This window comes from Homalodisca vitripennis, chromosome X (assembly GCF_021130785.1).
Source record: "Homalodisca vitripennis isolate AUS2020 chromosome X, UT_GWSS_2.1, whole genome shotgun sequence".
Classification (NCBI taxonomy): domain Eukaryota; kingdom Metazoa; phylum Arthropoda; class Insecta; order Hemiptera; family Cicadellidae; genus Homalodisca; species Homalodisca vitripennis.
The window spans coordinates 20073184-20088916 of record NC_060215.1 but is presented as its reverse complement, the minus strand read 5'-3'; the positions used below and the strand labels follow the sequence as shown (position 1 = coordinate 20088916).

General features: G+C 33.7%; 1 protein-coding gene across 1 annotated transcript in view; it reads left to right on the top strand.

Annotated features, from left to right (window-relative positions):
- The window catches only part of LOC124369385, a 153383-nt gene that overhangs the window by 132945 nt on the left and 4705 nt on the right, over positions 1-15733 (top strand). The window contains exons 9-12 of the mRNA XM_046827384.1: positions 2302-2822; positions 8576-8723; positions 9697-9869; positions 13487-13658. Coding sequence (XP_046683340.1) covers positions 2302-2822; positions 8576-8723; positions 9697-9869; positions 13487-13658 — 1014 coding nt within the window. The remainder of the gene's footprint in view (positions 1-2301; positions 2823-8575; positions 8724-9696; positions 9870-13486; positions 13659-15733) is intronic.

The window sequence follows — 15733 nt, the reverse complement described above, 5'->3', positions numbered from 1 at the left end:
AAAGACTTTCCCTTTTTGAGATAATTGCAATGTCTCATTTCAGTTTGGATATTTTTGTAATTTAAACATTATATAACGTGTAGAATTTGGTCATTTATACAATAATATGAAAATCACATTTTTAATATGAATATATATTTATTTTTAGGACAGTTTTTGTTTTACACAGTATTAAATAAGTAAATTAGATGGAAGATTAGGGAATTGCTTTCCAATTGAATGGGGTTTTCAATTTAACATAGTCTATAATTATTTTCAATATTTATCTTATTTGTCAGTTGCATAAGTGTTTAGTTTAGTTTATTTATTACTCAATGTGTACTAATGTAATACAATACTTTGAGTTTAATCATATGTATTTTAACTCTGGTTTGTATCAGTTTTAAGCTTTACTAAAAACCATCACGCAATTTTTAACGTTAGCTATTTTCACTTTACACGACCATAATCACTTTCGGATATTATTACTTAACTTTTTCCAAAACGTTCAATACCTAATTTACCCTGTCTAGTTTAGGATTAAGCCCATAATATTATATTAAACCACCGGTAAGTAACATATATTAAAATATGGAAATCTTCCCCCTCGATAATCAATTTTGGCTTCCTCGTCTGATGCGGAAATCAGTTCTCCAACATTCATATTTCTAGAAGATATTGATTTTCTGAGATATTTAATGGAAAGTATTAAAATGTTTCAAGAAATAAATAATATGTACGGTTAAGAATAGGAGATGAACAAAATATCTTATAACCTTTTTATAAAACTAATTCCGTTTGCATATATAATTTTGTACCTTCATAGTCCACGCCAATAACATAAAATAAGATTTATTTGTTTTTTTTCTGTTTTTTAGAGCAACATTTTTTAAATGTGTAACTATTGTTATTTGACAACCGTTATTCCCTTACACAAATAAGGTTAAAGTTTGTTACTGACAGTGGATTATTTGAAAGGATAGTAGGATTTAGGACATTTGCCATTGTTATATGATACAAATAAGTATAACACCTTTAGTACTTTTTTATAACGTATACAATAGTAAATATCGGAAAACCTAATATTCTTAAAAATAATGTAATGAAATTTATGACTGCCATTTATTTTCTAGTTGACACTGCGTTGAAACACTGTTAAGTTGTTGGGAAGTCTCTACTGCTATCTACATATAATAAAAGAAACCATATAAATAACTACGAGGACAGCATGTTATTTTCAAAAAGCTGGGAATCAAATTGTTAACGGTTTTGTTACATTAGTAGTTGAATGGTTAAGCTGTAGCCAACTACGTTAAAATCCACACTATAACTCACCTGTATAACCAAACGTGTATTACTGGTAGTTTCGGGTTGACATCTGCTCACTGAGGATGTCAATGACTCTTTACAGGAAGGTCGAATTTCAAGAATTTAGTTAATGTCTTAAAAAATGTTTCCGAATTAATTTCCAATGTTAAATGGTCAAAACCTGCGCCGCCTAAAAAGTAAGAAACACGAAAGCCTAAGAACTATAATATTGATATATACTAAAAAAGCCGAGTAGTTTTTTGTAATTACCTCATAAAATACACGAATAAGCCAGAACATCTCATAAACAATTTTCTCCATAAACGTAGCATTTACAATTGTAGTGTATTTTTATTTTTGCCAATTAAATATATTATAAACAATTTGTAACCTATTTAGAATTATTTGCGAATCTATCTTAAGAAAAACAAAAAAAGTTATATGGAAAATTGTTTTATTATCTATATTTTTAAGTTATGTTAAGGTTGAAATAGAAATTTGAATATGGACTTTGCCAATGGCCACAATATTTTTTTATCCTGTTTTATATGAACTTAATTTTAATACTAACATTTGTAAGAACAATCGTTGTTATGATAAGACGTATCCTACATTATTTTTCATTAGAAACATTTATTGCACTAAACATTTATATTCTTAGTGAAAGCTTAGGTTGTATTATAGGTATATGACAGATAACTCACACAATGCTATTAATTGAGACATGGAAACAATGATCGCTCGGACTGACCTGTGGGGAGGCTCTGGTAGTAAATAGTCAAGCGGTAGAAATTAGAGATACGTGACGCAGCACTAGCGCCGGACCTCAGAACTTCTTGAAATAATCCCCTGAACCTTGTAAAACCTCCTCCATGTCATGATTTATCATCTGTGCAACGGATACCACATACAGTAAGGTGAAACTCAAATGTCTCTTGTAAGCCATAACCTTAACAGACATACATCACAACACTACTTCTTATCCACAAACTCAGTTTTTGTGTATGATTACAGATACAGTCCTCCTGTCATAGGACAAACACCGGAAAATTGCCGCTTGACAGATTGGCCTGTACCAGAGATGAACCCTGGGAAACACCTAGTTGATGATCCTGGCTGCGAGTTATATCATCGTGCGAGTTATGGACACGGTTGTGAACTCGACAGGCCTTACCATGCTTACCTTCCTCCCTCCACGGGCTCTGGCCCCGCCCATCACACCCCCTCCACTGGGCTTGGTCACGCCCATCATACCCCCTCTACCGGGCTTGGCCACGCCCACTTCCCTTCGTCTGCTGGTTCTGGCCATTCTCACAAATCTCCATCACATCATTACCCACCACCTAAGTTTCCACCTACAAATTTCGGCACTGCCCCAGGCAATTCTTTATATTATGGTGACCACACGGCTGGGGGTGGAGGCAAGGTGTCCACTTCTTCCCAACCATGGTTTGGTACCTCTGGTCCACAAATGTACCTACCACCCTCGGCTTATGGGGATACTTCAGGATTCTCAACCAGGCCACTGGATGAATGTAAGTTGTATAACGTCTTATAGTAATTTTGTAATAACTTGCACCTTTTTTTAAGAAGTGCCCTTAGATTTATGTTTTCTGCGTTGGTGAAGGAGTTTTGAGTAGAACTACAGCCTCTGTAAGCTTAAGTAGTAATGTGCAGATACTACACACATACAAGTGCAGGGGTTTGGATCGGTTTCCAAAATAAAAGGTTAAACAAATGCTATCCTAAAGGTATTAGTATATATAACTAGCAAACATCATAATGAGAAAAATGATACTAAACAACGTATAATACACTGACGTTGTCACAGTATTGAGTATTGCTTAGCCCTCCAACTGGTGGTCATTTTTTCCTGTAGTGGCGGCCTGTTTTCGAGCCTCGTGCAAGGGTTTAAAAAAAAATTTATTAAAAATATAAATTAAAAGTAATATATATAGAAGTATATATTTTTGTGTTCAGAATTAAACATATAATAATATTAGTATTTAAATTTGACCTTAAAAAAATGTTTACTAAAAATTTGTTTCCATGAAATTCAAAATTTACATTTTTTTTTAATTTGGGGGGGACCATACCTAGCAAACCAAGTTATAGTAAGAAAACTACAAAAGTGAGATAGCCATTCTGTGTCAAATTTATTCTAGTTTCAGAAACACATAAGCATTATACAAATTTATGAAACTATAATAACACTATATAACAAAAAGCAGCGATGCGCATAAATTGTGAAAATAGGGTGTATATGTAAGAGTTTGCTAATACAAGTTTTACTAATACAGTTTTACTTCAATACATGTTATATTGCATATTTTATTACTCAGAATGAAGTAAACTATACAGCAGTAGTAAAATAAATTCCATAACTTTTTTTTTTGAAGAGTCGAAAAAAGTTTCATTTTGTCATTACTCAAAACTTTTGCGAAAAATTTTCGAGAAATTTATTTATTCTAAAATATATTTATTTGCACTACTGCAATATTTAACAGTTCACCACACACTAAACACAACACAAATAAACCTACTAAAACTTACTAATGAACACGACTCGTCACATCAACAACTCAGACGGCATCGACAACATGGCGGTCACAATGAATTGCATCATCTTCTTTTACGTTCAAAACTACGAACTTGGTACGTTGCAACTACAATACAAAGAGGAATAAAACTATAGTATTCCTTAGGCTTTTTTTTTTCCCGAATCCAATGGTACATGAATCGAATCGATACGTTGCCGGAATATACTGTAATGAGTGATTATGCAAGGGAATGTTTGTCCACAATGGGTTGTGTCCATCAAAATTTTGATGAACAACAGTTGGAGGGTTAGTCATGAGTTACTTAATAACCCGGGACGAAAAACATGTTCTGGGCTGGCTCCACCCTCTGCGCTCTTTTGAGTGGGGGGGGGGGAGAGGTCGTTCGTGCGAGACGTACATGGCCATTCTGTTGCAATCCCTTTTTGCTAATACTATAGGCAATGTCTAGCTCTTCTTAGACTGTTGGAGGCAGATGTTTATAATTTTCTTAACGTTGGCCCTCTATCAGCTGAATATGTAATATAAAAACAAAAACAATTGTTAGCGGAGTATTTTTTCGTTTTGTGTACGAAAATTGGAATATAATTATTTACAGATTTTACTAATAGAATTGCAGTGTTGAAATAATAACGATGGCTAAAATAAAAGAAACTCAACTTTTCATTAATTAAATATTACATTTAATACAATTCTCCGTTGTTGGAGATATGCAGGATATAATTACTTATATCTAACTAATACAATTAATTTCGTCCTAACACAGTTTTACTAGAAGCCTCACATTTATAAAAGAATATTGTATTCCTCATTACCAGATAATAATTGTGCTCTATCGTCAAACCTACATCGAGGTTAAAAATGTAGAGGTAAGAAACGACGGTTGTATAAACTGTTCAGTGATCTTTTAAATTGAATAGGATTTCGTTATAATAAAAATTTTACTACCATATAAAGTAAAGCCAGATAGATTAATTATATAGTGGTTGACTGTAAGAATTAGCCATTGAACTGAAAACATTAATTTTGAATAATAAGTGGGATTGAACACGGAGACGTCTAGAGGAATTCAAACTATTTCCACCTTATATGTACATTTCGAGTATGATATTGAAACTTGACTCCAAAGTCACCATCAGAATGTTTGAATAGTACTAGAAAAGATAGGGTTTTATGTTTTTGAACCTGCAAACTTCATAAAAAAACTTTTTTATCCACTTAAGAGTATTATAGGAAAAAGTAATTATAAAACTCCGCATTTGGAAAATCTCAATCCTTAATGTTTAATAAACCTCTGTATAAATCAGTGCTATAACGTCATAAACTATTAGTATTACTTGTTTTAAGAGAAACGCGCGAAATAAAAAAGCGATACTTTAACAGTTTGCCAAATTAATTTATTAATTTGGCAAACTGTCTAGAAAACACTTATAAGTGTTTTCTAGATTATCATAAAGGATCTAATTAACTGAAGACCGTTGAATAGCGATGTTATAAGCAGAACGATGTTTATGGCGTATTATTGAAAAATCCTAATTTTATCATGGAAGGAAATATTTTGAAATGCCAATTTTATAAAAAAGCGACTTTCAGTTTACGTACCAGTGAATAAAGTATTTCTCATACATGTAATGGCAGGTGGAAATAGTAAATCACGTTGTTTCAGTAACAAGCGTTACTTGATATAAAAATAAAAGTTCCAGTTAATATTATCGATACGATATTGAGCCATATCAAGGTAAAATATTGCTTGGGACTAGGAATAAGATAATGAGCTTAAAGTTCAGCAATGAATAATTCAGCCATTCGTCTTGGATAGCTTGGACAGGGCTCATTAAGAATTCCCAACTACATCTTTTATGATGAATATTGACTTTTCAATCGCGTGTTGAAGCTATATTTACTCGCAATCGACCGGATGCGCTGTACTGTCCGCATAACCTGCATTCTAGCAATCACTGTTTAACTTGAAAATAATGGACTACTGTTTGGGTTTATCCCTTAGTATTTTATGAAGTATTGTGTTGGCTTTATCTTCTAATACTTTATAAAATATTGACTTGGGCTTTCTCCGTAATAGTAAACAAGAGAATTAAGCCTCATCACGTGTCTGAAAACAGACCTCACAGATATTGCATGCAAAATTTGCACTCTAGCTCATTCCGTTCTTTAGACGTTCACCGGACAGGCATATAGACAATCATATAGAAATGAAGTTGACACAAAAGTGACGCATCATAGAAGTCATTCTTGTTCATGAAATGACATTTCATGCAATATTTAAATTTTTCATATTAAATTTTACTCGACAGTACCTTAACACAAAATACATTAAGATTTTTTTATTGAATTTAATTTCATATCAGTGTTTAAATAATAATGTACGCACCATGTCACTCTAAATTGGAGTTGTGTGAGGCTACATGTGTTAATATGTCACGAGTTTTAATATCTTGTGGGTGTACAGAGCTAGTTTACAAATTTATTTTCCTACAGTGTACAAATGTTCGCTAACGCTTAGCCAAAACCCTTGGAATGATATGGGGGGTATGAAATAATTCGCTAATATTATGAATATAATTCAGAACTGTTTTTAAGACTCGTTTTTATTATTTATCAATATTTTAAAATTTATAATAGCGCAAATACCATGCTAAAGAGTAAAAGCTTAAATTCATTTTATAAACTGCAGAGATTATTGCAAAAAAGGCATAATATATTTTCATAAATAATACATTTATTTACATACTAACTTACAAATACCTACATGAATAACTTAAAATATTTGCTGGTTGCCTTGCAAATAGTAAGCATAGAAATAAGATTTTAAAATCAAAAATATTTTGTAACTACTTTTTCAGTTACATTATCAGCTAGAACCTAATACTTAATATTTTAATAGTTCAAATCTTTTGAGAATACCAATCTTGATCTCATTTATTACTTTCATTGGAAAGTGCTCATGACGATCGCTTATTTTGTAGGGATAGAGCCATGAAATGGATATAGTACCATGCGTTCGTTGGTGGACTCTAATCTTTTACAATAAATCTGTATTTGACAAAAGCTATTTGTATAATTTTTGCCAAGAATATGATTTGAAGTGTATTGATTTATAAATTCTCAAGAACTAGTATTGAAATATGGTTGTTGTATTTTTTGTTTTCCACTTTGGCCTTTTTCTTGACAAGGTAAGCTGCATTTCCGTCATAAACCTGCCATAAGAAAGCCAGAGCTTAATTATAGACTTAAGTGTAAAGGTGAAGTTGTCTAGCTTTGATAATCACTACATTATGTATTAGCAACTTTGGTAATATAGTTGCTAGCATAAATTGCAAAATTTCGGTAAGAATACGATTGCACACAAAGATACAAGAACTTTTATAAGAAAATTAAACAGAGGATATTGTTATTTTTTGTGAAAATTCACTGAATTTAAATTTTAATCTCGAAATCCAGTAATTTCCGGTGATATATTAACCTTTTGTATATATTACTGAAATGTGTAGTAGTTTAGGCAATGTTTTTTGGAGAGCAGATTATATTTGAATATGTGTAGAGGTAAGAGAGAAAATATGTGTACATTTAAACTAGAATGCAGAGGGAAAATGGATTTGTGAGACCGTATACAGATGATAGCATGCTGTAGTGTATACACATAACTTTATGAAATATTTGTTCACGTCCTTTTTCTGCTACTTATAGTCTTACTTTTTTCTTATAACATTGTAAATATTATTGTTACTTTATCTTTTTCCATGTAGTTTTCTGTTCATTATATATGTCTAGCGATTTTGATTTATAAATAATAGGATCTTTCTCTTGCAGTTTTATTTGTTTTCTCTAGCTGTTGAATATTCAGTACACCGTTACTAGGTATTTAACAAATTGGGAAATATTTTTCATTCATTTCATGTAATTAAAAAGATTTTATTTCACAGTATTAACAAAATTTACAAGAGATTTATGCAAAACAAAAACATAAAAAAATATAAAACCACCGATGAAATTTTTAAAAACTAAAAAAATAATTGAGTAATAATATAATCTTCAACCAAACTAAATGTAAACTTACCAATGAAAAAGAACTTACAACAAAAATGAAAATCAATAATTGTGAAATAAAATGGAACATCCAAGGTAACTATATAAGGTAAAAAACGAACTAAAATATACACATTATTCATTATTTAATTCAAAAATTCTCAGAAATTACTCGCAATTATCCAACAAAAATAAAAACATTTTTAAACTAAACAAAACGATTTAATTGTGCTAAATGATCTATTTTAACTTAAATAAGATTAAACAATCTTGGATCATTAGAAGTAAAAAATGTTTGAAAACCGTTAGATTAGGCTTTGGAACCGGAACAAGCAAATAATTTTTGAGCAAATAACATGTTTCAAAGGTGAATTTTGCCTGATACCAAGTGACCAACGTTTTAATGCGTAATAAGTATGTGGGCAGGGTTGATTCAATACGAATGTTACCATCAGCTCCATTTCACCTTCCGCTTAGTGTGTTTTAAATCTGACACTGTCACAGACTTTCCCCCTAGAATCTTTTCAGAGTCCACGTTCGTCTGAAGAGATGACAAAATGTCAGCCATGAGGACTTTCAAAACGAACCCCTTTATAACTTTATAATGCATGTGAGCTTCAGAGGATTTGAGTAAAAGTAAAATTTATACTAGAAAAGGCACTTAATATAATTCGCATGTGTTTCAGTCTGCTACGTAAGCTACAACCTTCCGGCACGCCTGATGCCGAACGCCATCTACAACTCGGTCTATGTGACTTCGGAGGCTGAGTGCAGAGCAGAGTGTACCAGGGCACGGCAGAGGTCAATTTTCCGTTGCGCTTCCCTCAGCTACAGGTAAAAAGGCAGTTATGGATTATAAAGGGGAGGAGGGTTCTCTAAACGGCCTTACTTTACTATTGGAGGACATGAATCCGTAGGTATTTTCTTTTGTAAATTCTTTACCAATGGGTTTTCTAATATTTGATAGCTCTATTAGACATTTGTAACCAGAGCCTATAGAATTTTATCTCACCATATATATATATATATATATATATATATATATATATCTAAATACACACACCACTAAATTCAAAATGATCCACAGTTTCAAAATATGCAATTTGTCTTTGTTGTTATTATAAAACAAAGGAAATAATAATAATATATAAAAGTTGTTTTTTGTTTGTATAAAGTTTGGTATTTACTTTTGAATATTGACTTAAAATTTGAAAAAAGTTATTAATATTAACCAAATATAAAAGCCAATTTTTCAATTTATGCTCAAAATTCTGTCTATTTAGAAAATTATTTATTTGAAAGGCCAAAATATTAAAAAATGTTGGACCAAAAAAAGAAATGCTTTTTTTGAAAATTGACTTATTTACCTTCGGTCTTATGTACAGCCCCAGTATGTCACCTCTTGTTCTTTGGTAAACTGTGTCTTTCCTGTTTCCACTTTTCTCATAGAAAAGCTTTAATACTTGGAAGAAAAATCAATATTTTAGTGGTAATATTCTAAGATATTTATGAATGGTTAATGGAGATTCATATCTTTTCTTTTTTGCGATTATTCTTATGCAGTGGTTTTGTGTTACATTCAACGGTTGTATGGTGATATTGTCATGAAACGCTAACAAGGGTAAGTGAAACCAAACGTGGACAACGGTGGTCACATGTTTATTTGGCAGTAAGAATCTTTTTAATGGGCAATACATAATGAAAAATGGTATTTGCAGTATGTTTGAACAACTCTGAAGGATATATATATGAACAATAAATATAGAATTAGATGAGCCAAATTTGATGTGAGGAATTGTTTGCTCAGGGGCACGACTTGTGAATTAAGTGCCATCGAACTCCGGGATCTGCGGCCAGGCCATGACTTTTCCCAGGACCGAGGGGACTTCTGGTTGTTCTCCTGGGACTTTGCAGATGCCAGGTGTTATGTACCTCCCGCGGGGACACCTCCCACTCCCAGCGGCACCCCACCACCCACCAGTAAGCCTATTATTAGTTTTAATTACAATTACTTTACGTTTACAGTTAAATCGAGGTATGATTACCAAGTTCACAACAATGTAACACTCTCTAACATGCTCTTTTGTCATCAAAGATCTAGAATAAATGGAGGAAAAACGTTTCAGCCTTAATACATCACAAGCTGGTTAGGCATGTGCTAGAGTGATTATGTGTGTATACGTAGCATTAATTAGGATATGTGCTAAATTATTTTCATCTATTGGTAGGTTTTTTTATTTCTTAGGACAAGAAGCTTATAAATTGCACTTAGTCCTGTAAGAATCTTACCGCTGCTTCCGAAGTGACAAGGTATTCAGGATGAGAAAGGCTAGAGGGTAGGGGCCGCCTCCTATCGAGATCCATGAGGAAGAATTAGGGCACTAATCTCAAAGTCATGTCCCCCCGGAAGAAGGGGAGGCCAGCTCTGAACCAGCCCTTCCAGTCAAAGCAGGTAGGGGGTGGTATACCCTTGTCTAGGCTAGGAAGAACGTCTGAGATTAGGAAACAAACCCCACCAACTCCAACAGTCATCTCCCGCAGTAGACTAGACCTATCGAATACCCTTGCACCCCAGAATCTCTACATTTGCGGTTAGTGATGTGCCGCTCCTGGAAATCCATAAGGTTGCCCAGATTTAAGTGCCACATCGGGTTTTGCTGTGCTAGTGGTAGGTTCAACTGGAAGGTATACACCAGCCAGAAGTGATCCCTGCTGAGTAATCTATTGGTAGTTTGTAAATTGTGTAAGCGTTTCCAATTGTCCATCGTTCTTGCAGACAATACTAAAGAAAACACCACGTCTAAATTGAAACCCATAAAATGATAAAAGCATCATGTTTAAGTACAGTACGTGATCGAGAGCTTATTCTTTATGACACATCCGGCTTTGTACGTGCCCGGCGAACAAGACCATAACAAGACCCATCTGGCTCGCGGCCCCTCCGGTGGGGGAAATCCATTAAAGTGGCCTTCTGCTTTTATTTCTGGGAATATGTGGCTGCCAAGAACACCTGGCCAGTGGACATGCGTCACCGCCCCGACAGTCTGCAATGGTACTGAATTGTCCTCAAATCGCCATCCTAAGGCTATTTTTTTCCTAAATATTAAAAAGCCATAAATATAAAACAAAGTAGTTGAATATTTGCTATTAATATAATATTAAGTCTCATACTATTACTGCAAAGGATAGAACAAATGCAGTCTGTTCCAAGTTTTATGTACACTAAAGGAAGGAAACTATTCTAAGAGATTCAGCAAAGATTAATGAAACAAAAATGTGCTTAATATAAAGACCAAAAAATCAACGTGGTTAAGTTAACTACTGGTTGCGTCGTTCACTCGCTGCGCTCTTAAAGTTTTTTTGGTCAAACATTTCTATTACAGCTCTCTTATTAGTACCCACAATGAAACGTGTTTTACATGAAATCTGCATGAAAGTTCTTCTAGTTTTTGAAGATCTTAATGAACAATTTTTGAAAACCAGCAAGCATGAGGTGTATGGTTCAAATCTTTTTTTTACATGCAATGACCTATTTTTTACTTTATCATAAAAAGTATTTGTGTATGGTTTCAAATACACCATATATGTTGTACTTTACTTGTGGGTTTCGTCAAATTAATCATAAAACCCCATTTTCGTATGGTTGTTGAAAAGATTTTATTTAATTTGTATAATATTATAAAATATGATACAATTTAATACTAATATGATACTATGCTAATCAATTTAAGAAATTTAATCGTCATTTTTAGACTAACCTTGTTACATAATTTCTGTGTTTCTTTTAACACCTGATTGTAACATTATGTGCAGTGAAATATCAGTCAGGTTTGCCAATGATCTAAACAGTATAATAAGATTCCCTTTAAACAACCATAAAAAAGCGGTGGTTTCGGAATTATTTGACGAAATCCTCAAAAGTGTCGTTGTATTAAAACACTGAACTTGAACCCTACACAATATGCTTGTTGGTCATGCAACATCTTTTACAATAAAATATTTAAAACAAGAAGAAATTTCACGTAAAACACGTTTATTATGGGTACTAAGAGAGCTGTGACAATTTGAATATTTGAACCAAAAGCAGTATTTTGAGCGCAGTGAGTGAACAACGCAACCAATAATTAACTTAACCACATCAATGTGTTGGTCTTGTTATACGCACAACTTTGTTCATTTAATCTTTCTTAAATGTCTTATAGTTTCCAAGATCCCTTCAGTGTGCAGAAATTTTGGAACACTGTGTACAGGATTTTACGATAGCTTATGGGGTTTTGGGACAGGTTTCTAAAATACGGAAACGTTAAGGTAACCCTTTTCATAACTTCAACCTGACAGGGAGTTAAAGTTGTGGCTTTTTCTGCCAGTCTTTCTCAGTGAAACTAAGTAGTTCATTCAGTACATCTTTGCAATTTAACATAGGCATTGAATATATGTTAATCTGTAGTATCTTTTAATACCTTATTGTTAATACTGTTATTGTTATTATTATTTATATTGCTTTCCTCGTATTACCTCTATTTATTGAATTGTTGTTTTAGTTTATTAAGTTTGCTTATGCATTTCATCCAGGCTTGTTTGGGAGTGCTTTAACACTCTCTGCAAGCTTGGATCACGCAACTTTGTGCGTCTTGGTTGGGTACCGGGCCACACAGGCATAGGTGGCAACGAATACGCCGACAGGCTTGCCAAAAGCGGAGAAAGCATGCCATACACCGGTCCAGAACCGAGTTGTGGTATAAGCAAGTCAGCCGCTTACCAAAGTATAAACAAATGGTCCAGGAAGACACACCGCTTGCGGTGGCAGAGTTACCAAGGACAAGCACTCGGCAAAAGACTGCTCACTGATTCTAGCTCCGGCTTCACCAGATGGCTGATGGGGCTGGGCAGGGATCGGGTTAAGCAAGTGATTGCCTTGATCACTGGACACGGCCACTTCAGGAAACACCTAAACACTCTAGGTTTACGAAATGAGGACTCGGAGTGTAGACTCTGCAATAAGTCTGAAGAGACTGCAAAACACATAATACTGGACTGTGAGAGACTGGGAGCAAGGAGAAGGGCTCTTTTCGGTGATAAACAACCAGGCTACGAACCAGATGCTAGTATCGGGGAAAAGCTTCTTAGCCTAATTAAGGGCACAAAGATAGGCTTACCCCTCTAACATCAAAGGGGCACACAATAAGCTCAGGTTGACGTGTGAGGATCTGTGAATCCACCCCAATACCCCAACGCAAAAAAAAAAAGTTTGCTTATTGATTTAGCTTATTGTTGGTTGACAAAAAAAAAAAAAAAAATTGGTTGGTTGGTTATTGAATTTTTGTTTTAGTTTATTAAGTTTGCTTATTGATTTAGCTTATTGTTGGTTGACATGCTTGCAACATGTTATTGTTTTGTTCTTTATTGATACCTTTGTCTTGTTTTTCTATAATTTGTATTGCCATCTTAATATTTTTATCTGTAAAATGGTATATTACCGTTGATAAATAAATAAATATCATGTTTTATCAGTTACTGGTATTCGGTATTTTACGAGTTAGTTATGTTTTACTGCTGATCCAACTGCACTGTAAACTCTCTGACTTTCTGTCCTGTAGGTGAGACGTGGCAGAGGTTCACTGTGAGCGGACGACCCTGCAAGTCTGGAACGGTATGTACCATGAACTGGGAAGTCGGTATCTGGACGTGTCCTCTGGAAGGAGGAGACTGGGACTACTGCTGTAGGTCTGGCCATTACTGTGGATACTCTCAAGGATACAACTATCCATGGTAACGAAGATTGCACGTTATACAATTTTAAAACATTTAAAAAGTATTTAATACCATTTATACAAACACTTCTACTGCAATGTTGGGTTTTATACTAAATACGACTTTAGCTTAGTATGAAATTAAATATTTAGTATAATCTTTTATAATATTCTGTAAAATGAACTGTAAAATTGAACTCATCAATTAAGTGAATGTCTCAGATGTAGAAGCATTACTAAGGCAAGCTTTGAACTGGCTGATTACAATTGATTTTTATACAGGGTGTTCATTTGGAAACTTCAAACTCGTATTAAAAGACTTATAGCCCAAGCATAAAAATTCTGTACACGAGAGTGTATAGTACTACTAATTGGGAGAACAAAAAATATTATTTTCAAAATGGGGGTGCCCACCCCCACGCCCCCCCGTAACCAAAGCTAAAATTTTGAAATGGTAACTAATACCTTGTAACACTCAAATTGAAGCTCATAAAAATTCTGTATTTTGGTACAAGAATTGAAATCGGGCAAGCAGTTTTATATAAGTAGCAAATAATTTAATTGATTACACAACAATTATATTAGTCTACAAACTACTTTACTACTACTAATAACAACAAAATTACTCACGGAATACTGTTGTAAATCCTTTGTAAACTTCAATTTTCAAATTCTTGCCTAACCTTTCTAAAAGTTTGTCTGGTTCGTGTTCCCTCAATTAGTTCTATACACTCCCGTTTACAGAATGTTGATACTTAAGTTATTACTTATAAGCTATAAGTATTTTAATACGAGTTTGAAGTTTTCAAATGAACACCCTGTATATCCTCACGAAGTCTGCTTATAATCCTGAGTTCAACATGTATGGACATGTAACTGTTTCAAAGACCGTCGTTATGTATTCTCTAGGCGCCTTCCCCTGGCTTCTAGTAATACAAGTCCTTAGCTTATTTCATAAATACACTTGGTCCAGCAGTATAGTAACACCTTAAGGATACAAAGGCAAGACAAACTGTAACTTTAACTCTCTCAATGTATTGAGACTCGGTTCTCAGATTTTACTTTGCAATTATTTGGTAAATTCCTTTAGAGCCTATCAACTCTGACTAATTTGTATTTGGCACAGATGCCCTCAATTCTAATTCCGTAAGAAATATCTTGGTGAATGATTCCGTAGTAAGTAATTTTAATGCATCATCTGAGCAGTACTTTCTAAGATGACACAAGGACTAAATATCCGGTGTAATCTTGCTATAGGATTGGTCAATCTGACCATTTGAGGAAAGCCAATGATTGCGGATTCGGCTACTTTCAGAATTACCTCAACTATTATTGTTGCATATATTTTCAGAACAGTTGTTTACACTGAGTTCAAACCGAAAAACTATTTAGTTTTAAATCTTTCTCCATGTATTTGTTTGAGTACAATCATCTCAAACTATTTTATGGGTAGATATATTATATCATTTATATTTAATAAGACACACGCACCCCAAGATGAATCCTTGGTTTATATAATGGTTAGTGTTAACTTTTCCTGAATAACACCAAGACCTGGGGTCATTTTTGTCTTCCATTTCAGGTTTGATGTGGGGAAGTTGGCAGACTTGTGATGCTTCTCACTTCTAATTAGTAAATCGATATTTCATGACAAACGCAGTCAAAAATTTCTAACGGAGAAATATGCTTAGCACATTTCCGCGTCTATTCACATGTCTTTACTGTTGGAACAATATTTGCTAAATCCAAACTCTCCTCATTTTAAACTGTCAAATTTCGACAAAAACACCTCTTTTACAATAGTTTTCAAGAACATTTAAATACCAACCCTTGTAGCTCTAATGTTTTTCACTAAATTAAAAAATACAGAACTGTTGAGTAGCTTTCAACAACACTGCAGTTTGCCTCTATAAACTGCAACACCGCAAACAACCCACGTATGATTAAATTAATTTCAATCAATACGAACCTACGTAAATGGTGTTTTGAATAGATATGGAATAACTTAAGTGATGTATAAAACAATCACTGTAACTTCATTTTTCTATTTAATCTGTTATAAACCAAAAGTAGTTAAATGTCTTTCAATCACTG